At 36.5% G+C, this 23,685-nt stretch overlaps 1 protein-coding gene across 2 annotated transcripts in view; it reads right to left on the reverse strand.

Annotated features, from left to right (window-relative positions):
* Positions 1 to 23,685, reverse strand: part of esyt2a (extended synaptotagmin-like protein 2a) — a 46,054-nt gene that overhangs the window by 13,434 nt on the left and 8,935 nt on the right. For both annotated transcript variants that reach the window (XM_054624215.1, XM_054624209.1), the window contains exons 3-10: positions 20,129 to 20,170; positions 17,616 to 17,750; positions 16,716 to 16,792; positions 16,054 to 16,126; positions 13,279 to 13,368; positions 5,124 to 5,179; positions 1,672 to 1,792; positions 85 to 261 (exon numbers count right to left, since the gene is read on the reverse strand). In XM_054624215.1, the coding sequence (XP_054480190.1) occupies positions 85 to 261; positions 1,672 to 1,792; positions 5,124 to 5,179; positions 13,279 to 13,368; positions 16,054 to 16,126; positions 16,716 to 16,792; positions 17,616 to 17,750; positions 20,129 to 20,170 (771 nt within the window). The remainder of the gene's footprint in view (positions 1 to 84; positions 262 to 1,671; positions 1,793 to 5,123; positions 5,180 to 13,278; positions 13,369 to 16,053; positions 16,127 to 16,715; positions 16,793 to 17,615; positions 17,751 to 20,128; positions 20,171 to 23,685) is intronic.

The raw sequence follows: 23,685 nt of genomic DNA on the forward strand, positions 1-23,685 counted from the left end.
CACTTTACTATAAGATTGATATAAAAAGATAGAATATAAGACTCTCATTGATGAGGTGCTCTACGGACTCCGTCAGACCCTCACCTCGTACACCTCGTTCCACTTGGGGTTGACGGTCTCGTGGATGACTTTGCTCTGGAAGACCTGGGTCCCGATCTTGATGAACCCGTACGGGTCCGACTTGCCTTTGATCAGCCCTCCGAGGAACTTGTCTTTGCCCAGCAGGTCCTGGGCCTCGAGGAAGTGGATCCTCAAGACGCCCTGAGGACACGGACCACAAACAGAGAGTGTAAGAGGAGGCCGGACCAGAATGAGGAGGGAGGGGAAAGAAACATCTCGGAAATCACTTAAAATTTTAGAGTTTATGGAAAAGTGAGGTTTTAGCACAAAAATAAGTACAACTTGAAACCATATATAGGTGAAAAAAGAGGACATTTTGCACCTTTAAATCCAATATCCGGCAATAGAAACCAAACCTGAATGCACTGGTAGCACTTACTATATTCGGATTAGTCTGTTGCAATTATTGTTTTCGTAGTAATCTGCCTCTGCACTATACTTTTGCTCTGGTTTCTGCTCTTAGATGCTTGTTTAATAAAGGAGATGCACTTATGACTTCTGGTGACTAGTAGTTCTCTTGAATACCTATGTTGAATACACTTCCTGTAAGTCGCTTTGGATAAAAGCGTCTGCTAAATGACTGTAATGTAATGTAATGTAATGAATGGAAATTACATCACTGGTGTTTTTAGCCACAAGAGCATGGAGTTGAGAGATGCTGATATAAGTTAGTCGTCACTCTTTTGATTAAAACTTTAGTCCTGTAAGAGTTGAGTAAAGTATTTTTGTTAACGATTTTCAAGCAGCTCTCATATATAATTAAAGATGACTGCTCTAATTTCTTACTAAAATTTAACTTTGCAAATATTTTGGGCCTTTAAATTTGACAGTTAAAACACTCCATGTAGGTTCTGGTTTAAGGTACATTTTAGTTTATGTTAGTTATGTCTGTTATGGTTTTTTTTATCAATAACTAAATATGCAACAGGTGATTGTTTCAGATTCAGAATCAGGCATGAGTACACACCAGGTATTTGACTCCGCCTATTTTACTCTCATTTTACATACAAAGAATAAACAATAAGGTGAAACAACACTAAAAATAAATAAATAAAATGTTTTTGTTCCTTGTTTTTATGGGTGTATATATATATATATATATATATATATATATAATACATATACATACATATACATACATATATATATATATAGTATATAAATATAAACAACACAACGAGGAACAACAATATACAATAGCTATCTAAGTCAGACTGTTTTTGTAAATGGTAATTAACAATAATAAACTAGTGTAATGGTGCAAATACAGAATGATTAATATAACAGGTTCTATTATTTGTGTTCATGTTTAAATTATTTAAAACAGTGGGAAGCAGAAAAAGCTGCACATTTGAGAAACTGAAACCAGAAAAACAAATTCATACCAATTTCATGCAAATTATATTTATTTTATTCCCTTATTGCATATTCAAAACTATAAGTGATTACTGTGTGTGTGTGTGTGTGTGTGTGTGTGTGTGTGTGTGTGTGTGTGTGTGTGTGTGTGTGTGTGTGTGTGTGTGTGTGTGTGTGTGTGTGTGTGTGTGTTACCTTGGGCATGGGGAAGCGGAGCTGGGCCAGCTGGCTCTCCTGGACCAGAGGGATGGTGATGCGGTTTGGAAGAACCATCTGACTGTAGATGATGTCCTGGATGATGTTATCACACAAACCACTGAGAGAGACGGAGGAAGAGGAGGAGGAGGAGGAGGAGGAGAGACCGAGAGGAAGGAGAACGATAATCATAATGAAAAACTTTATAACATCAAAACAGAATTCATATAATAGGGTGACCTTTTATATTCATATGCCATTACTACACAATAAGAGCCAGAGAGACAACGGAATAAAAACTATAGTTGTTTCTACCAGCTTTGACTTCCTATCAACCATTATTTAAAAATATTATTATCCATTATAATTGTGGAAAGCATTTTAATCTCTCGTCCTGGTCGTCATCAGCAGTTTTTTTTTTTTTTTTTTTTGCTTTACCTGCAGAATCACATTTCTACGGAAGCCCAGAGAGGAAAATTGTATTTATTTTTTTCGTTAATGACTGAAGAACAGGTAAAAAACAAAAGTTTTGCAAGTTTAAATTGAATGAAACCTGGTTAAAATAATACTTTTGGCAGATAATATATATTTTTTTTGGTTAGGCTCATTTATTTAAGTGTTCCTTGAAATTAAAACTCATCTTTAGTCCTTTTTAAAAACTTTTCTTTCCCACATGTTTCACTGATGACAAAAGAAAATAACTAAAGAAACATAATTAAAGTCTAATTAAAGACAGATGGTTTTGAATAAAGCTACCAAACATTGGCAGAATGTGATGCTTTTTTTAATCATGCATGATATTAAACAGATTATTTTGACTGTTTAAAGAAAACAAGTAGATTTGAGGACGTCCTGTGAAAATAATACGATTTTTTCACTAGTTTCTGACATTATTAATTAAAAAATAATCGTTGTTTTTTTACAGACCTTAATTTCGATTTGGTTCCAATGAAAAACTGATGACAGAGTGGATTATTTAGATGATGAATCAATGAGCAATAGAAGAAAAGAAAAATGTACTTCTGTTGAAATTTTCACAGGCTTAAATCTTTAAAATCTGGGCAAATGCATGCCAACGAATTATCACCAGAGGCTGAATGAGATAATATATTTGTTTTAGTTTTATTAGGGTGAATTGATCATTTAAAAAAAAGTTTTTTTGTCTGAACAAGAAGAGAGACATCAACAAGTAGTTTTCCAACTCTTTCCACTTTAACTGAACAAAGAATAAAATCCAGACCACCTTGTTTTTAGCTAATGTGAATTTAAATAATATTAACTGCATATTAAATGTTGTCCTTCCTCTTGTTTATACAGTGTGTACATTATGCACTATGAATTATAAACAACACTCCCCTGTAGTTCCCCCTCATTTCCTCTAGAGGGCAGCAGCAACCAGCATTAAAACACATCTGCAACACATTTCACTGCAGAAATAAAGTCCCCCTTTAAAGAGCTGGTCCTGGATCAGTTTTCAGAATAGATTTTAGGCAAAGTGGAGTTAAGCTGAATCCTGGTCTGCTGACTCACGGAAAAACAAACGTGTGACCTCATGTTTCTCTGCTGCTTCACGGGAAAACTGAGGAAGACGTGAGGGCCCTCACACAGGAAGCGAGTGAGGAGGGTGGGGCCACACACACACATAAACGAACACACACACACACACACACACACACACACACACACACACACACACACACACACACACACACACACACACACACACACACACACACACACACACACACACAGATACACACACACACACACTTTAGTGCTTTCACAAAAACTCGTCGAACAAGGAAAGCTACATTTCACAGGGCGGAGTCTTTTGCAAACCGCAGAGAGTTTTCTCTGCTAAAAAACAAACAGTAAACCAGCAGGAAAGAGTGGTAACAAAGTGCTCTGCAGGACGGGAGGGTCACCGCCTAAAGGTTGTGTTTCACACTTTGTTTTTCATGTTGTATGTATGATCTTTAAGGATTAAAAAGTGCAAAAAAAAATAAAAATGATAATTAAATGACAGATTTTAAATTCTGGAACAGGTTCTGGTTTCACTTCAGCTCCAAAAAACTCAATTTGGAACCATAAAGGCATCGTCAATGGGATGTACAGTGCTTTTAGCTCACAATCCCATCATGCATTGCATTTGACTTGTAATTTACAAAGACAATACATATGTCAGATTGTATTTTTCTGTATTATTTAATGTTGCTGCAGTGTCTTACTCGAGGTTGATGCACAACTTAAAAGAAGTTCCGTGTGGAAATGTTTCTTTCACATCTCCGTCTGCAGCGGCTCTCCTTTTCATAATCATGTCACTATAAATACCGACACTTAGTGGGGAAATATAAAGGTCATAATCCGTTCTGTGATCCGGTGGTTAAAGTAATGGTTTCAGAGCCTGAGAGACTGATGGTCGGCTCTGTGGCTGCGTGTCCACTGGGAATCATCTCTCCACAAGACGAAGCACCCGCTTCATTCTGTCATTAAACCGAACCGGACCATCGTTCTTCTTCTGCAAAAAGCTCCGAGTGCTTCTTATGTTTTTGGTTTCTGTCTGTTAAGGGTTCACATGTGATATATTTTCAGACGAGGACTAAAAATATAGCTTTCCCTCTTTTAACCGCTGAAGTACAAGCAAAATTCCAAATGATTTGAAGTGAAATATCAGCAGGTATTTCTATCTATATATCTATATATATTCCAGTGAACAAGGCACACCAGTAACAAAGTTAATGTCTGAAAAATGGCTCACAATTATTGTATATATATATTATATTATATATATATATATATATATATTTATATTAATATATATATATATTTACAGTTGAGTTGGATCCTCCCCTTTTTATATCATTTTATCAATATATAAATATAATTTAACTTTTTTATTTATTCACTTTTGTTTATCTGTGTTCTAATAAAGAATTAATAACAAAAAAAGAACATGCGTGGTTTAAGAAGAATGCCGATGACACTGCAGACTTTCTGCAGAATTTAAAGGAATAGAGATGCCTCTTTTTTTATCTAAAATTAATATTGTCTATAACGTTACAAGCAAAAAAAGATCACTGTGGAAAACTGTTTAAAAAACAACTTCAGTTCTGCAAATGAGACCAGTGGTGGCGCTGTGAGCTCTCACTGTGTTTCATTTGAATGAGGAATTTGAATTCATCCAGTCTGAACTCATCTCAGCGCCGTCGTAATGCGACCAGCGTTTTGCATTGGAAAGTAGAGTTCAGTTAAACCATAACAATGTTTTCATCTGGTCTAATATGAGGCTGAAACACACTGAGATCCAAACACAGGACGTACACTGTCCACATGGAGACACAACAGACAACCACACACACAACACACACACACACACACACACACACACACACACACACACACACACACACACACGCGCACACACACACACACACACACACACAGTTACTTACTTGACACCAGGAATGTCCAGCATGTTTGTGAGTCCCGTCCAATTGATGTCCAACAACTGAAAGACAGAACAAATATGATTTTTAATAAAAGACGAGAGCGGTTTACAGGATAAAACATGATCGAATCTGTTCTAATCTGGTCCTGATAATAAAAAGCAAACGTAACTTTGGTTCACTTGACAGATCAGATAAAAATGTGGGAAAGATTTACAGAAATTCTTAAACAATATTCACATTTTTTCAGAGACAGTGGGGAGTTTTTTGGGAGGGTTTCAATTTTGTCAGGAAACACGTATATATTTGCACGTACGAGGATTTTTGAGAGGAAATTGAACGTGTTCTTTCTATTAAATGATAGAAATGTCTCTGACAGCAGCTTAGCTTCTTTGATATTTTATGCTGATGAAAAAATTGTTTTAATTGACTGTAAGAAGGATTATTTTTTGGGTAATCTGGCATTAAAAGAGTCAAAAATATGAATAAAGTAACTAATCATTGGCAGTTTGTTTGATTCAAAAGCTCCAATCAGTCAAACTCTCAACATGATTTGAGGAAAATCTCTTTAATTTCCTTCACATAATAAATGTAACGAGCAACATTGACAATAAAACAAAAGTGTTGGTATGGAAGGATCTCTGTGAAACTAAACTGCTCTCTGATGTTTCTTCTTCTTCTTCTACACATTATCAGCTCCTCACTGTTGTCGTCATGAGTCAGCAGAGCTGAGGAGTCGGACTCTTAATTCAATCGACCCGATAATCAATAGAGACGGGCAGATTGGGTTAGCCTTCATACAAACAGGAAGTATGCGGAAATGACATTACATTAACAAATAAACAGTAGATAAGGAGTGAGTTTAAAATAGAAGACAAAATGTATAAAAACTGTTTTTCATCAACACAAAAATAATCTAACATTATGCAAAGAAGTCCACAGTTAATGAGAAACAAGCGAGGCCGACAGTAAACAGAGCGTTAACTGCAGTAAAATGGATTTCCTAATATTGATTTAAATGCATGTCGCTGAGGTGGAGTCCTTGTTCAGTAAGTGAATCACTTGGGAAGAAAGGAAAAGCTGTCAGACCCTGCTGCAGTAAAATTAGAGGTTTTTTTTAAAGGGAATCTGGTGCTCGGAAACACTAATGCCATTGTCCACATGGACCGCCAGAATCAACACAAAATAAAAGCTTCTCGTAGTAACTTTAAATGTTCTTACTAAAGAATTGAGATATGCAATAAGTAGAATATTTAACGTGTGAAAAATAAATGTATAAATACATTAAAATGTTTCCTTACTAATATGCAGATATACTGTAAATGGAAACAACAAAAATAAGAACAAGAATATATTTTCTCTTCACAACAGAATTTTGAACACATTAATACGATTTAAATGACAAATTAGGTTAAAACTAAAGCTTAAACACAATAAAAGTAAAGACTAGTAGTGATGAGCAGGGCACAAAATCAACATTGAAAAGGTAAAGATACCTTAAACCTAATATATCTGCAGTGAACCGCTGTGGGAGGCTACAGAGTTAAGTCGGTGTGGAAAAAAAGATGTACATTATATTTATATTAATCTGTCCAAATTCAAAATTCTGAATCTACAGGCGGTCCTATGACAGAAGGTTCATAAAGTGTTCTGTTCCCCAATCAGTAAATAAAGGTTTGTATCTTTATTATAGTTTGTGGATGAAGTTAAAGCTGCAGAAATAAAAAGCTACAACCACAAATCTGAGGAATCATCTTTTGCACAAATGAGGCAGTTTATGCACACGTTTGCTTTTCAATCATTTAGAAAGTTCCATCTGTTAGTTCTCACAAAAAATTCTCCTTATTTGTGATGTTATTGCACATTACCAAATACTCCATAACCTCATGGCATGGCTTGACAGAGAAGATAATTAAAGAATGCAGACATATTACCACAATCCCATAAATTAGATTGTGATTGTGGTCTTTAAAATGCCAGACTCACCACTACACAGCTTTCACCATTTCAATTATTCAAGAAAAACTGTTGATATTGACCTTTCAGACCTCTCAGTACAGACAGAACAGTAATAGTATAAGTAATAATAACCCTTATAGGAGGTGCTGCATACCCTAATGAATTTGTTGGCATTGAAACAAAAATGAAGTGCTCAGATGTTGATGAAACCAGACACTGCAGGCAGAAACACGTTCCCTACAGTCAGGAGTCAGGACTCTCATTTCCAGAGTGGAGGAGCTTAACCTGGTTTTCTGACCCAGTTACGAGGTTTATAGACTCCTCGCTATACAACTGGGTTACCTGAGGAGCCGGACTATGAAGAGAAAGTCACATATTTAACATTCTGTCAGTCAGGAACCTCCAAACTGCCACCGCAGTGATAAAACAAGGGTTTCATCACAGCACACATACCGGACACACCCTGATGTTCTACTGCTGCTGCATTACTAGTTCAAACTGGTGCTAATAGTAGCAACGACACAGGAAGCAATGGTTAAAGTAGTAAGAGGTGTAGTAGAAGTAGAGGGAGTAGTATTGGTACTGTAATATCTGAATGTAGGTTGATGGATGCATGGCTAGTTTGAAGAATATATGCAGGAATAGATTGGAGGACAGATGGATGGAGGGATGGAAGGATAGATGAAAGGATAGAAGGATGTAAGGATAGAAGGATGATGGATAGTTTGAAGGATAGATGGATGGATGGATAGTTTGAAGGATAGATGGATGGATGGATGGATAGAAGGATGGATGGATAGACAGATGGAAGGATGGATGGATGGATAGAAGGATGGATGGAAGGAAGATGGAAGGATAATGGAAGGAAGGAAACAAGGAAGGATTGATGGAAGGAAGAAAGGAAGGATAGATGGATGGATGGATGGATGAAAGGATAGATGATGGATGGATGGATAGAAGGATGGAAGGATTGATGGAAGGATAGAAGGATGGAAGGATAAATTGAAGGATAGATGGATGGAACGATTGATGGATGGATAGAAGGATAGAAGGACGGATCGTTAAATGGATAGATAGCACCAAGCATGTGAATGTTTGATTTCTAACATCATAGTAAATTGAATATTTTAGGTGTGTTGTTCATAAAAAGTCCATTTATGTCAGCTTCTGGCAGACAACCAAAACGCTGATCAAAATTACAAATATCTCAGGTTCGAAAAATTGTTGGAAACATCTGCGATAATGTAATCAACAACTCAACAACATATAACAAAAGTCACGATGTTTCTAGACATTTTAATGCGGGAATGGTTAATCCACAATGTCTGATTATGACAAGGGCCTTATGGCATTAAATCCTACTGCCCAACAGCAGAAGCAGCTAAAGAAGTGGGCAGCGCTAGCAGCTACATTAGCATCAGTAGCATCAAAGCTAGCAGAGGTGATAAAGCGAATGTAACGGCAGTAAAAGTCTTACTAACAGTAGTGGTCGTAGCAGAAACATGGCAGTTGTAGTGTCATAAATTATCTACAGCTTGGCGTTCTAGCAGCAGCAAAGACTGTAGAGAAACATGGCCGTAGTGCTCATAAAGAAGGTTTACTGCTTGCTTATTGTCAGAGTTTTGGGGGGAATTAATCCTTATTTTTTTTAAATAGGGATTAGTCTGGATGACAGCAGGTCGTCATCATCACACAAACTGTACGGTTTTATTTTCACCAGACAATATCCAGACTCGTGTCGAGAAGACACCCAGCTCCATATACCACCAGTTATTTAAAAAGGAAGTTGAGCCGCGTGCCAGCTGTCAAGGTTAATATATATATATATATATATATATATATATATATATATATATATATATATATATATATATGGATAAGTGGATTTAAGGTGGAATGAAGTGATGTCAGCACAGTTTCTGTGTATGAAGAAGCCAGAGAGAGAAGGAGTGAGTGTGTGTGAGTCAGTATATTGAGGATTAAGAGCGACCGCAGACTTGAAAAAGGTTATGAAAGAGGATTAAAATGTCAAGAGCTGGAAACCCTTTTCACAGCTAAAGAAGATGAGGAGCGATGAGGAAAAGTGACGCATGAAACTGCCGAAAATTCTCTGCATATGTAGAGAGAAGATGTAAACACACAGACTCAAAGGAAAGAACTGTGTGTAAATAACAACAATAACTAACAAACAATACCCATCAACCAGTTAAAATCATTAAATCACATTAAATAATAGTGGATTTGTAGAGCATATCATTGACCTGCTGACCTACATTTTGACTTAATTTCTCTTTAATAAGAAAACCTTATTACTCTCCTTATTACACCACGTGACTTTTAATAAATGTTGCTCCGCATACTACGTCACTTGCTCCGACCTCGTTGCACAAACACAGTGGATTAGATGACTCATAGGTCGTTTTGGTCTTAATCAACAACAGTTTCTTTGGTCAATTAGTCTTTTTTTTATGTTTTTCATGGCTTGTTACTTATTCTCAAGAAACCGAGAAGCACCTTTCTGGAGAAAACAAGATTTAAAGTTGTGCTTTTTTTATTCTTTGGGGAGAAACTTGATTTAATCATCTAATTTGCAAGAATTGTACACGTGTCGACTAAGAATTTCTTTGGTTGAGGAAAGAGCTTGCAGAAACAAACAAATCCACATTATTTCCTGGCGACTGGGTTGATTCTTGTTGCAACACAGTAACATCATTTTCTTTAATGAGCTGGCTAATAAGCACTATGTAGACATCCAAAAATAACCTTTTTCTTGAACATTTATATACATTTATACCAGATATCAAACATTTTAGAAGGAAAGAAACAGGCAGTTAGAGGGGCAGCTTATTGCACAAAATGATGTGATTGTTCAAATCCACAGGAAACACATCAGGGACTTAGAAGAGACAAATGAACCAAACAACTGTCCACATCTGTGCATCGTAGACCGAGATATCTTGACTTTTAATCCTTAGTAAAGCTCCTAAAATGTTGGATCTTATACTTTTCATTATGTAAGTAAATATTGTCTTCACATCAGATCTTTCCTTCCTGTTTTCAGTTCTAAGCCTAAGACATGTAAACAGGTCATGATGTGTGACATTAGTTCCCCTTTAATCCTCATGTCTGTGTGTTAGTTCATTTGCATGGATATATTACATTAAATGCAAAGCATACATTCGTGTTCGCGTGTGTGTTCAGCACAGTGAAGTGTGTGTTTGTGTCTTTCTGTGGCCTAGTTAACACTCTACATGTAGATCGCGGTGGACCACAATGCCGTGCTGTCGGGCTGGCACAGGAAGAGAATGAAAGCGGCAAAGTGGGGTATTTCAAAGAAGAACTCATAACTCAGAAAATGACGACCGCCACTTTAAAAAAAAACTAAAAAAACGGCTCATTATGAAGCTTTCAACTTTGGCATGAAAAGTAACGACAAACTTAATTTGCCATAATGCAAAAAACACAGAGTACTGAGGTTCTCTGAAGGCTCCTTGGTTATGCTTTTGATAATCTTAGAAACCCTTGTAAAGATGTTATTAACCATATTTCATTCCCTTTATCACCTAAACTGGTCTCAGTGTTTGCCGTTGAATATCTGTTGTATAATCTACTCTTTCTACTTACTAGTGCAGTTCAAAACTGGTTGGTATTTGGCCCATTGCTTGGCCTCTTTATGGAGAACCCCTCATCCTAACAACTTCACACTCGACAACGTGCTTCCTTGGTTCCTCGGCAATACAACCGCCAAGTTTGAAGTCAATCGTATCAACGATTCCTAATGAATTTGTCTCGTGATGAATTTATCTGTTCTTGAATGTACTGAAGGGAGTTTCGGAGAGCGAGTTATACCCAGCATGGTGGCAAGAATTAGGGAAAGTGGGTTGTACCCGGCATGCTGTCGGGCAACTTAACAGTTAACAAAATGTTCAGACAGTGCGTTCAGACTTGGCATGGGAACCAGAGGGGTTGCAAGTTCAAATCCTGGCACAAGTGAAGTTCCAGAGCATGGACTGGAAGCTTAGTCTTCCTCTTAGTTCAGAAGGGAAAGCACCCTCCTCTGTTCAGATCTCATATTCTTTCTGGCAGCCATGACGGTGAGATGAGCAGATGAAAAACATACCAGAGAAAAGCCGTGACAACGACTGGTATGTGAATCTAATGACATCACTAAAACAATAAACCACAACAATGCACCGTGGTTACCAGTCAGCTCAGGACAACAGACGTCATTCAAGACATAGAAAATATGAGATTGTTGTCGGGAAGATGTAGGAAGCTGGAGCTGCATTCAAGTTGAAATGTAAAAATGACACAACTAACGCCTTAATTTAAGTGTTGGCAAAACGTTTTGATTGTGGGCCAAACAATATATATTATTTACATTATATATTAAACATGATTCAAGAAAAGTCCATGTTCCATAGAAAAATTCACTTTCTATCATAATAAATACAATACTCAACAGTTTAACATTTGACATTACAGTCGTTAATTGGTGTTCCCAATATTGCAAAATGTATTTCTGTATCTGCTGCTGTTAAATTGAATTGAATCAATACTTTTAAACTCTTAAAACAGTGCATGGCTTAAGTGCCCACTTAAATTTATTTGATTTACTTAAAGTTATGTGTAAATATGTAATTATGTCAAGTTAACAAGCATAAATTGGCAAATACCTTTCTGTTCTTCGCCAAACTTAAAAGATTACGATGCAAAATGCAAATGTCAGATGTAAAACTGTCAAATAATCAGTAAGATGCAACAAACAGAACAGGCGGAAATGGAAAAAATATTGGTTTCTGTGCCAAGAGGTTGAGACTAGAATTAAAACTAGGATGATATTTATATTTATTAGAAAAGTGGTCAAGCCATATTCTAGTTTATTTAATAAAAAGCCATTTAAATTGTAAAATCTTACATTTTAGCTGTTCCATACATCACAGGAAAATAAATAAAGGTAACTGCAGCTCCGACTGGAATAATAGCTGATGATGATGATGATGATGATGTTGATGATGATGATGATGATGTTGATACACATCTGTGTTTAACAGTAGTACGGAAACAGCTGCTAAAATGCTATAAATGCTACATTCAATGACTTTTAGTGATTTGAAAATCTCCATTACAGCACGCCAATAAACAAATCGTCCTCTATCTGATTTATAATGATGACAGCTTCTTTGTGGGAGAAAAGCAGCTTATCAGTGAACTCCACCCAGATGCACAAGATACAAACTGACACCTATTTCTGTGGAAAAAACTTAATCGGGACCAAAACCAGAAATAATTAATCAATCTTTTTTGATCATGCGTGCTCTATCTCTATCTCTACACAGACATTAAAAACACAAGTAACTGATTCTCTTTCTTCTAAAATGTCTTATTCAGACTGAAGACACAATTTCTGTAGGAGAGGGAACAACTACGCATCTCTGTTTGAGGCTTTGGACAGTGAATCTTGTTTTTTTTTGAGTGGGCACCAGGATCAAAGGCTGAATCTGGGAGATAAAATGGGCCAAGGCAGAAAGGAAGGAAGCCAGCAGTTAGAGAGAAGGAATGCTCTGATAAAGGAGGACCGGAACCGGGGGGGCGGTTTGGTAGAATCGTACAGAATCAGCTGACTCATATTCGGGTAAATCCAGGAAGTGTTATGTCAATGCTCAAGTGATGGGTGGGGGGGTTATTGTAGGACATTATTAGAACTAACTCTGTAAAAAATCTCTCTTTTTTAATTATTTTAGTGCATTACACTGTATTTATTTTTTTTACACAGTTTGCACAGCCTTTTAAAATTTCAAACAAGGAGCTTTTCTCATTTAAATTTTTTTTATATAAATATTATTTAATTTAATTAAATAAAAAGAAACAATTACAAATGAATATTATTATTATAATAATTTTGCAACCCTATACTTTTGTAGCTCCATGTTACCTTTGTGTATAATATTTATTTAAAAAGTGAAAAATTGTTTGCACAAAAAAAAGGATGGAAGGGTGGAGTTTGTAAAAAAACAACGGCTGCAAATATTCTTATTTTCATAAATCAGTTAATCTACTATTGATTGATTGAATGAAAATATTCAGTAGTTTCAAAACTTAAGATATCAGCGCAGAGTAAAAAAAATAATATTTTTTCAGAGGAGATACTCGTGTGGAAGTCACGGTCAGAGGACGAGGTCAAAGGTCAAAGGGTACTCACCGGTTTCTTGAGGAAAAAGACGGACAGGGCTCCGATCAGAGGCATGTCCCCCAGCAGAGGCTCCATCACCACCCGCACCGTTCCATGAAGCTGGGCGGAGGAAACACATCGTCATGCTTATTGTCTTTTTTTAATTGAATCCGATCATGGGGACATTTTTGTTTCTGTTCTAAATGTCGTTACACTTTTCCTTGTTGTGAACACCATTATTAGAGCAATATCGTCTTATCTTCCTTTTGATGCTTTATCCTCGTAGACAGTTTGGGACACATTGACCTTTTTAAAGGGACAGTGTGTAATATTAAGGGGGGGGTTATGGCAGATATTAAATATAATATTCATAACTATGTTTTAATCAGTGTATAATCACCTGAAACTAAGAACTGTTGTGTTTTCCTTAGCTTAGAAAAAGCCCTTTATATCTACCATTAGCCAAAAGCTTTATTTTGTAAACTTCTCTGCCGGCTAAAACAAAGCAGACCGAAAAACAGAAGACAGGAGGAATGACCGATACTGACGGACGTCTGTGTTCTTCATTCTTTATAAACTTCATTCAGAAAATAAGTATTGAACACGTCACCATTTTTCTCAGTAAATATATTTCTAAATGTGCTATTGACATGAAATTTTCACCAGATGTCGGTAACAACCCAAGTAATCCATAAATACAAATAAAACCAAACACATACGTTCAGAAATTAAGTTATGTGTAATAGAATGGAAAGACACAGGGAAAAAGTATTGAACACATGAAGAAAGGGAGGTGCAAAAAGGCATGGAAAGCCAAGACACCAGCTGAAATCTATCAGTCATTAGAAAGCAATCCTGCCCCTTGTCAGTGCAAATTAATATCAGCTGGTTCAGTCCCAACTGATGGCCTATAAAAAGGTGTCTCATTACCAAGGTGTCACACAAGAAACATCTCATGATGGGTAAAAGCAAAGAGCTCTCTCAAGACCTTCACAACCTTATTGTTGCAGAACATACTGATGGCATTGGTTACAGAAGGATTTCTAAACTTGTGAATGTTCCAGTGAGCACTGTTGGGGCCATAATCTGTAAGTGGAAAGAACATAATTTCACCATAAACCGGCCACGACCAGCTGCTCCTCGCAAGATTTCTGACAGAGGAGTGAAAAGAATTATCAGAAGAGTTGTCCAAGAGCCAAGGACCACTAGTGGAGAGCTTCAGAAAGACCTCGAGCAAAAAATAGAGCTTGTGTTAGTTAAACAGAAATGACAAACATACAGGATTAGTCCCAAAAAAGCAAGTGAATGTTTCACAGAGCCTTTTTCTTTCTCAGGAGCTGCAGTGACTCAAACCTCAGAAATGCAGACTGCCCGTCTGCACCACCAAATTTGGTGCTGGCTCACTCTGAGCAGTCAAATACCAACAATTTGCTCATCAAACTGGGTGCAGTGGAAAAGATTTAAAATAGATAGATTCGTTTTGTTTATCCCCACCGCCCTCTTGCTCTTCGGAGGATGCTTTTCTAAATCGTGTGCAGCAGATTATTTGTGCATCTAACCAGAAGGAGTAGCTCTCTTTTCAGAAGCTGACGTGACTCAAAAAAGAAGGAAAAAGGAAAGAGTTCTAAAAACTCTTCCCAGAACGTGACTCATCGTTCACAATAAGCTCTTGAGTTAACGTCTTATTCCTTCTGCAGCCAATGAAAAGTCGACACACAGCTATAGAAATCAGAGGTTAATATCGACTTTGCCTCGAACGCGCAGACGTTTCTCTCTCCCTGTAAATCTCCCCCACTTTCTCTCCCTCCCTTTTCTTTGATCTCTGAACAGCAAACATGGCCTGATGCTGAGCCAACAGCCGAGTGGATAACGTCTCCTTTATCAGCCCAGTGTCAACACATTATGTAAACGGGTCTCTGTGGAAGTCAGGGGGTTAATATGGAGGTCATGGTCCAAGGAATGAGGGTGCACATCAATAACATTTGTCCGAAAGACTCATAAATTCCTATTAATATGTTTGATAATTTTTTCTTATTTTTTCTGATAAATGTATTTATTTATTTGTGTGTTTTTTTTAATTTATTTTATTATTTAAATAATATATTTCTTGCAGTTAATGAACAGTATCAGCCAATTTCAGGAAAATTAATTATTTTGATAATAACTTAAATAATTTATAAAGGGAAGATTTCAACAGATTTCGCTGGTTGCAGCATCTAAAGGAGTTGCTGCTGTTCCCTTTTATATCATTGTTGATTTAATATATTTTGAGTTTTGGACTGTTGGTCGGACAAATCAAGTAATTTGTGATCAACATTTTTTGACAATCCTAAAATCTAAAAAAGAAGCATTTAAATAGTTAATTAATTAGAAATAAATACATATTTGGCAGATTATCAATGATGAATATACTCATAAATTGCAACCCTGATTTTGAATTATTTTTATAGCTTCATTTTAGCTTTTTCTGAAAAAATAGTTTGCACAAAAAATCCATCTTTAAAAAGATGGAAGGGTGGAGTTTGTGAAGAAATCAAAATAAGGCTGAAACCATTATTATTTTTGTAATCAGGAAATTGTTTTCCAGTTTATTGATTATTCATTTAAAAATGTCAGAAAATAGCACAAAAAATGTCCATCTCAAGTGCAGAGAGCCTTATTGTTCTTCTTCATACAACTCGTTTTTTTCGACCAACAACCCAAAACCAAATATAGAATATATATCTATAGAGCTGCTCTTTGCTCTATGCGACTTCGGCTAACAAAGCTGCATCATGACACAGCATAAAAACATTGCAGTCGTACCTGTATACTTTTGATTCCAGCTCTGCAATAGAATTTCTTGATGTCCACGTCGATCTCTGTGTTCCCGACAAAACTGAAAGTACAGAAATGCAACAACAAGTTAATTGTTAAAATGTCACAGAGAAGGAAGAAAGAAGAATGTAAATAGATAAAATGTACATTTATGTTTTGCCTCTGTACTAATCAAACAGAAGAAAACAGCTCTGATGAAGAATACGTGCTTAAAAAAATATATTTCTATTTTAATGAGAGCCAAATAAATAAGTGAAATCTATTTCACTTATTATTATTTTTTGTAGAACAGCAGAAATACTTCTATTCTAAAAAGACAAGGCAGGTTTTGTTCTTTAACTTCAGTGTCAAAGACCAAAACCAAGCCCCGAATATACGTTTTTTTATTTAATTCCTTTACAGGCTCATTAAAGTCCTTCAACAGCAGTTTTTTTAAACAATTGTTACTCAAACAGGATTAAATAGTGCATTTAAGACCATCTGCACTACTATTGCTGCTTGCTAGCGGGATCAGGTCATTGTTGGTTTTTGTCTTTTCATGGGGATTGTTGAAAGTAAGAGAAATATAGAATACGACCAGTGTTGTGCTACAGAAAGGTCAAGCTATCTGTATTAAAGCAAAGACTTTGTGACTGTGAGAGGTCGTCTACCTGATCTGAAGATCCATGATGACCTGCCTCTTGTCCACGTTCTCTGTGTAAACTTTCACCCCGTTCACTCTCAGCGGCTGCAGAAACACAAAACATGAACAAAAAGAGTAAATCTCTGTAAAAAGAAATCATATCAGCCGTTTATTACCAGCATGTGATGCTCTGCTCTAAAGATGTGAGCAGTAGAGTAGGTGGTTTAGGCAAGAAAAAGTGAACAGGAATGGAAAAACACCTAAAAAATATCTAAACACCTACACTCTGACAGAAGCCATCTGCAGCTGTATTATCACTCTGCATGTTTTAGCCCATTTTGTATAAAAAAAACAAATTTTTCCAAGTCCTACTACAGTATTTCATATTCTTTATTTGCTTTTTATTGTTGCAACTTGGAAAAGTGCTTTAAAAACAGCAATATAAGAACTCTTAACACATAGGAGTTATTTCATGTGATCATCTTTCCGTTTATCACAAAGTTATTTTCTTGTGTTGCCTTCGGTTTACGTTTGATGAACATTAGTTTCAGTAAAAGTTACTTTAAAAATCTATTCTATGCACTTCATCTAACCAGAGAGTCACATTGAGATTGAGAACTCATTTACAAGAGAGACCTGAGTGCAGAGAAAACACAAAAAAAAAATATCAATGATAATGACATCGAAATATAGTAATAAAGATAACAATTAATATATACAAACACATTGACAAGATGACAAATTGAAAATAAATGCTTTCTGGAATATGTTCGTTGTTGTACAGATTTAAAAAGGAGCTTAAAATACAAGCAAAATATATAAAATAGTCACATCTAAAATCAATAGAACCGCTAACCTAACTACGTTTCTGAATTGCCCCATCAATAACAGATGGAATACTGGATTTATTGTGTCGTTGTCTCGTCACCTTGTCGCCCATGTCGATCTTGGTGAAGCAGAAGGTGCTGAGATGCGGGTTGGCGGCCTTCACCGCCGGCTCGATGGTCTCTCTGAACAGCTTGTCCACAAACTGGCAGATGAACGGCCACATCTGCTTCACCGTCTGACGGAGAGAGAGAAAAGAGAAAGAAAGAATTAGACAAAAAGATCACGTCCAAATCCCACATGGTCGACCTTTTACAGATGACACTGTCTTGTTAACATTGGTCCTCTGTCACTAATATATGATAGAAATGTTCTGAATATGTGCACATGCAAAATGTGTTTTTATATTATATAAACTGCCACGCCCCCATTTCTCTACACAAGGAAATATGTTTGCGGAGAGGTTTATCATGAGGAAAGCAACTAAGTAAACAACTGTAATGTCAACGTTAGTGTTCGAGCTGGAATAACGATGACAAAAATACAATATCCGAGATGAATGATGGTTACAACAATCCATAAGTAGGATATGTCCAAAAAGTGAGGGTCAAATAGAGGACATCCAGCAAGGACTTTAACCCATAAGGTCGTGTTAAGAAAATATTGATATTGATATTTTGTGCGTAAGATGTTCCTGATTTATGTATGCGTACACCATATTTGTTAAATAAGGCTGTTATTTGTTGATAAACACCTGCAACCTGCTTGCTTGGTGGACTTTGAATACACTCCATCTCAACAAGGAATTGTTCTCTTTTTATTTTTTGGAAGAGACAGAAGATAATCTGGTTTCTTATTGTTTGGAGACGCTGGAGATTTATGTTGCAACATATAAATGTGGTTCGGATGAGAAACAGAGACCAGTGTGCTGAATTAACAATATGAGTGAATGTAGCCAGGCTTCTGCAATACATACCACTGTAAAAAAAAAAAAAAAAAAACAATACAAACTATAGCCACATTTCTTTCTCATGGAGCATTTTCAAAGTAATACAATTTGAAAAATCTGTTAATATGAAACAGCCATGCATACTGGCACTGTGGAGGCTTTTTAGTTCAGAGAGATTCTCTACTCGTCTGGTTCTCAGTGACCCAGAAAAACCTTTGAGGAATCTTTACGGGCGGAGAGACGAGACGCCGGCGTGAATGAAGGCAGGAATGTTCTCAGAGCTGGTCGTTGAATGACACATCTCTTTTTTAAAGGCACGGTCTCTCAGCTGTTTGGAAAAGAAGGAACCAAAAATCTGAATGGAACATGACAGACGGACTCATTAACAAGAGCAAAGTTGGGCTTTGTTGAATACTTTGTGGTTTGTTGTGGTTCTGTAGTCCTTTAGAAAACTTGTTAGTTTAGATGTAAAATGTCTGTTGGCTGATTATTGTTATAGTGTTAAAACATTTCAAATATTAGGTTGTTAATGATTGTTGTTGTTTTTTGACTTTAAAGTATTGTTATTTGCCCCAACTATCTGTTATTGTTTAAACAATTATTTATATCGCGACAGTTCACACAATTCATCTGTCAGCATAATACTTTTATTAATTCATGATGTCGAATTTATTCGTCATTATGTCGACTTCTTTCTTTTCTTTAATATTAAATCTGTATTTTTTATTTCTACATGTTTATTAAGTACAAATTATGCACAACCTTCCTTGTACCAGCACTGTCTTTTGATGAAACAATCACTTTTTACAAGATTATATTATAAGCATGAAAGATTTTAAAAACAGGATTAAGGACTAATTTGCCACTGAATGCACATGTCCTGTTTCTAGACACTGCTAATTCATAGTTTGATATAATTCGCTGTTTGTTTTCAGTCTGTTCATTGTTTCTTTTATGGGAAATTGTGTTAAAAAAGTGTTTGTTTTTGGTCAGTTGTGGCTTTATGTGAAACTTCTTTTGCTTCTTTCTTGGACAGGACTTCTCCAAAAAAGATATTTAAAATCTCAATTGGACTGTCTTCTCGCTGTCCACTGATTTTGGGAACATTTTGTGTGTTTATTATTATTATTCGTCTTCATTAAACTTTGCTGAATGATGTTGTATATATAAGTTTACTTTGTTTTTCTACCTTTAGTTTAGGATAAATCATTAGTAAATAAGCCGACCACTTCTTTACCGCTCCTGTCACATCTGCATTATTTAATCTAGTTGTATGCTGTTGTACATGTGTGACACTAGAGCAGGAAATTGACTTCAGCATTAATTTAAGAAGCAAAGTAGCTGTGATGACAAATTCTTCTTATAATCAGAGAGAATTAAAACAATGGTTACCTATGTCATGTTTGGATATTAAAAAGCTCTTTTCCTGTCCGTCTACATCCATTAACTGGAAGTCCACCTTAACGTTTACAGGAAGTGATGCTCTTCTACTTCTTTTCTCTCCATCGGTCTCTCTGGGGGACGCGGTAGCAGCACTGGGTCGGGGTCTAGCAGAGCTCCAGATTCAGATCCTATTTATAAACCTGAGTGCCTCTGATAGCTAACGTTGTAGAGCAAACCAGTGGGCGAGCAGAGAGAGAGAGGAGTCTGTTAATGTGTGTTTGTACCTTATTCAGCCACTCCACTCGCTCCACATCTGGATAGTGGACCTGGGAAAAGAGATAGAAAGGCAAGAGTTAGAATCACGGTTTTAATTCATACAAAATTCCCATAAATGCCCCCATTTTAAAGGTCAAACTAGGTCACATTTCTGTTGCTTTTTTTGTCATATCTTCATTGACTTCATGGTCTTCTGAGGCGCTGCAGTTTTCAACAATAACTCAAAACTGAAGTAGAGAGGGGCATTTCACGCAGAATTAATATTCGATAATCATTGGGAACTATTCGATCATTATTCAAAGTCGAGACGCAGAGCTGAATTAACTCTAACTCGGTGGATTAACGGTTTATTTCGATGATTTTGGTGCGTTTTATTTTGATTCTGTTAACATTGGATGAATGGATGGATGTTTTACCAATGCAGAATGTATTTTTATTAGGACAAGAAAAATATACGCATAAATTATTAGATTTTTTATAATTTATTAGCAACTTGAAAATACGAATAATCAGAACCTATCCGTAATCTGCAGTGCACTACACTTCTAAAAATATTTTCTTTCCAAAAAATGTGATAAACACAATGCATTTGAATAGAGAAGAAGTTCCAGGAAGTCTCTGTTATTATAAATGAATACATAAATAAATAAATAAATAGTTTGTGTATGAGTGCTTCCTCCTTTCACTGTTGTCCAGAGCAGATACATGATGTTTTATTAAATACTATTATTGAAAAAATAAATTCTAGGTCCACATTATATCTAGTAAAAATAAGAAAAAAAACATACACAATTGTTCACAAAAGCAAAAAAAAGGACAACTGTGTACAAATATATATATATATTCATTTATGTACTTAAATTATATTAAAAGTGTGTTTTCATTCATTATTTTGAAGTACAATTTAACTCACTACAGATGTTACCAATAAGCCAAATTATACACCAAAAATACTAATAAACAATTGCAGCAGAGAAATAGAAGAGGTACTGAATACTGAATCACACCAGCTGCATCTGTTGCAAACTCAAAACAAAGTGAGGAAAAGGTGGAAAGAATGACTCATCCGTCCAATAAAACAGGCAGCTGCAGAAGAACTATTTTCTCCCCCACAGAGACAGAGAGAGCAAAACTGAAACAGTGTGTGGATGTAGAATAATAAAGTAAAGAAGTGCAATCAAACTCATGCCAAAGAGCAAACATATGACAGTCATTCACATGATGTAAACAGGAAGTAACACTTGGGAAGCAGTCAACATGACTCACCGTTAAGAGACTAAACTGGAGATGAAACACAAAATATATGAGCAGAAGAGGAAACAAAGTTGATAACAGAGGTGAAAGAAAATACACGAGACTGAGGGAGGTGAACAAATAAATAAAAATGAAAATAATTTATGTTCTTTAATATCTTATTCCATGAGGCAGAACGCTCTATAACCCACATGACAAAGCAAGGAAGCTGATTCATTTCTTCAAAAATAAAATGGAGACATTTCTCTCTTTTTTAGAGCAACAATGGCTCTGCATTTTCTCACAGTGAAGAAGGACAAAGGTTTTTAAAGGTCATTGCTTCCTTCCGTGTGCTCTCAGCAGAGAATGTGAAAGCTTTTAGCTCCGTTTGCTCAGGAGGAACAGAAGATTTCCTCCAAAATTCAATCTAATTTGGCTCACAATGCTTTAAATGCAAAGATGGGGCCTCCAGACACTGATAATCTCTCAAAATGTATTTAGTGCTCATTAATTTAAGGCACCTATTATCTTAATTGATGCTTCGCTAAGCTCCTCCCTAGAGCGGCAGCTGTCCGTAACTCGAGATTTCAGTCCGACAGCAGATATCCTCAAAGTTTAGGGGAAAGAGTCGTATTTTTGGCCTTTTGGAAGCCAAAAAAGTAGAAGAAGAGATGTCGGCTTTATATTTAACAGTGTGGAAGACCTCACTTACAGCTAAAGCCACCAAACGATCATCAAAAACGACTTCCTAAGCTCAAATGCAAGACGCTAATAAAGTGAGCTAGCTTTACACGTTAGCAAACTAAGACGTTTGAATGTTAATTATCATTACTTTATGATATCCAGTGTATAAAGGCCCACCATGTGAAAGCAATACCCTGGCCCCCCAAAACAAAAGGAAAATCAGGGTTAACTCTGTTTTAAATTGTATAATGAAATGATATTTATATTGTGAATATAAACGTTAGCTCTCAAATGCATATTGTAAGTCTACTTCTCTCAATTATTCCAGAAATCTGCTTTTATCTCCTTTGTGATATCTTGCACTGATATTGTTGAAAACACAGTGTGTGTGTGTGTGTGTGTGTGTGTGTGTGTGTGTGTGTGTGTGTGTGTGTGTGTGTGTGTGTGTGTGTGTGTGTGTGTGTGTGTGTGTGTGTTTCTCTGAGTCAAAGCCGGTCTAGTGGGTGGAACTCACAGTCCAACTATGTCACAGCTGTTTGGAAACCTCCCTTTCCAGCCACACCCCCACTACACTGCATATGTGTGTGTGTGTGTGTGTGTGTGTGTGTGTGTGTGTGTGTGTGTGTGTGTGTGTGTGTGTGTGTGTGTGTGTGTGTGTGTGTGTGTGTGTGTGTGTGAGGGTGTGGAGAGGGTGAATATTTCTGTCGAGTACAGCTGGAATGTATTATTATCATAAATGCTTCTGTGACAACCAGGAAACGTTCTCAATCTGCAGAAACCGGAGACTCGTGTGACGAGACGGTCTCTCCGTGTCGACGTCTATATCTAGGATCTCAGAGAGAGACAGACGAGTTATCAGTCTATTGTGTTGAAGGCCAAAAGACAGAAACAGACTTTATTTTGATGTTCAACAGATTTCCACTGTAGCTTGAAGTCAGCTGTAACGGCTCCCTGCGTGTTGTTAAAGTGGCGTTTTATACGTATGCAAAACATTGCCTATTAAATGGTTTCATAATAACACTTGGGTTGTCGATTATCTAACTCAGCAGGGCTGCATAATAAAGCAATAAATGATGCATAATACACACAAAAGTCTCTTAAAATGTGTCTAATTTGACTAAGCTAAAACAAATGTTTCTCCAGAACAAGATGCAGTTGTTCTCTTATTCTTTTAAGCTTTGAAAACTATTCTGTCAACGCAGCTTATTATCTACAAAAGCAGGATTCTTTCCAAGAAGTGTTGGCAAGCAAAACATCTCATCGACCGACTGCTTATCCCAGTTGTTGAAAGCTCTTTTTTCAGCTTCTCCGTTCACTCTGCTTTAACACTATTGTTGTGTTTTCACTGTAAACCCCTGTGACAAAGCTACATTCCCCTCAGGGGACAATAAAGTTTGAATACATTTGAATGGAAACTGACTATTAAGCAGCATCGTAACCCGGTCCCCTCTCGGCCCCGAGTGTTGACCTGACAACTGAAAACTCTGTCGCCAAATTAAAGGAGGTTTAAAGAAATTGCACTTGTTAAAAGCTACCAAGATTCACATGCAGCTCTGTTGTAGTTTTTTGGGGGACCATAAGGTGAATTTTCAAGAAATAATTAAACTAATGTGGACGTAAACCTGAACAGAATATTTGTTTTCTCAAA

This window comes from Anoplopoma fimbria, chromosome 3, assembly GCF_027596085.1.
Source record: "Anoplopoma fimbria isolate UVic2021 breed Golden Eagle Sablefish chromosome 3, Afim_UVic_2022, whole genome shotgun sequence".
Taxonomy (NCBI): Eukaryota; Metazoa; Chordata; class Actinopteri; order Perciformes; family Anoplopomatidae; genus Anoplopoma; species Anoplopoma fimbria.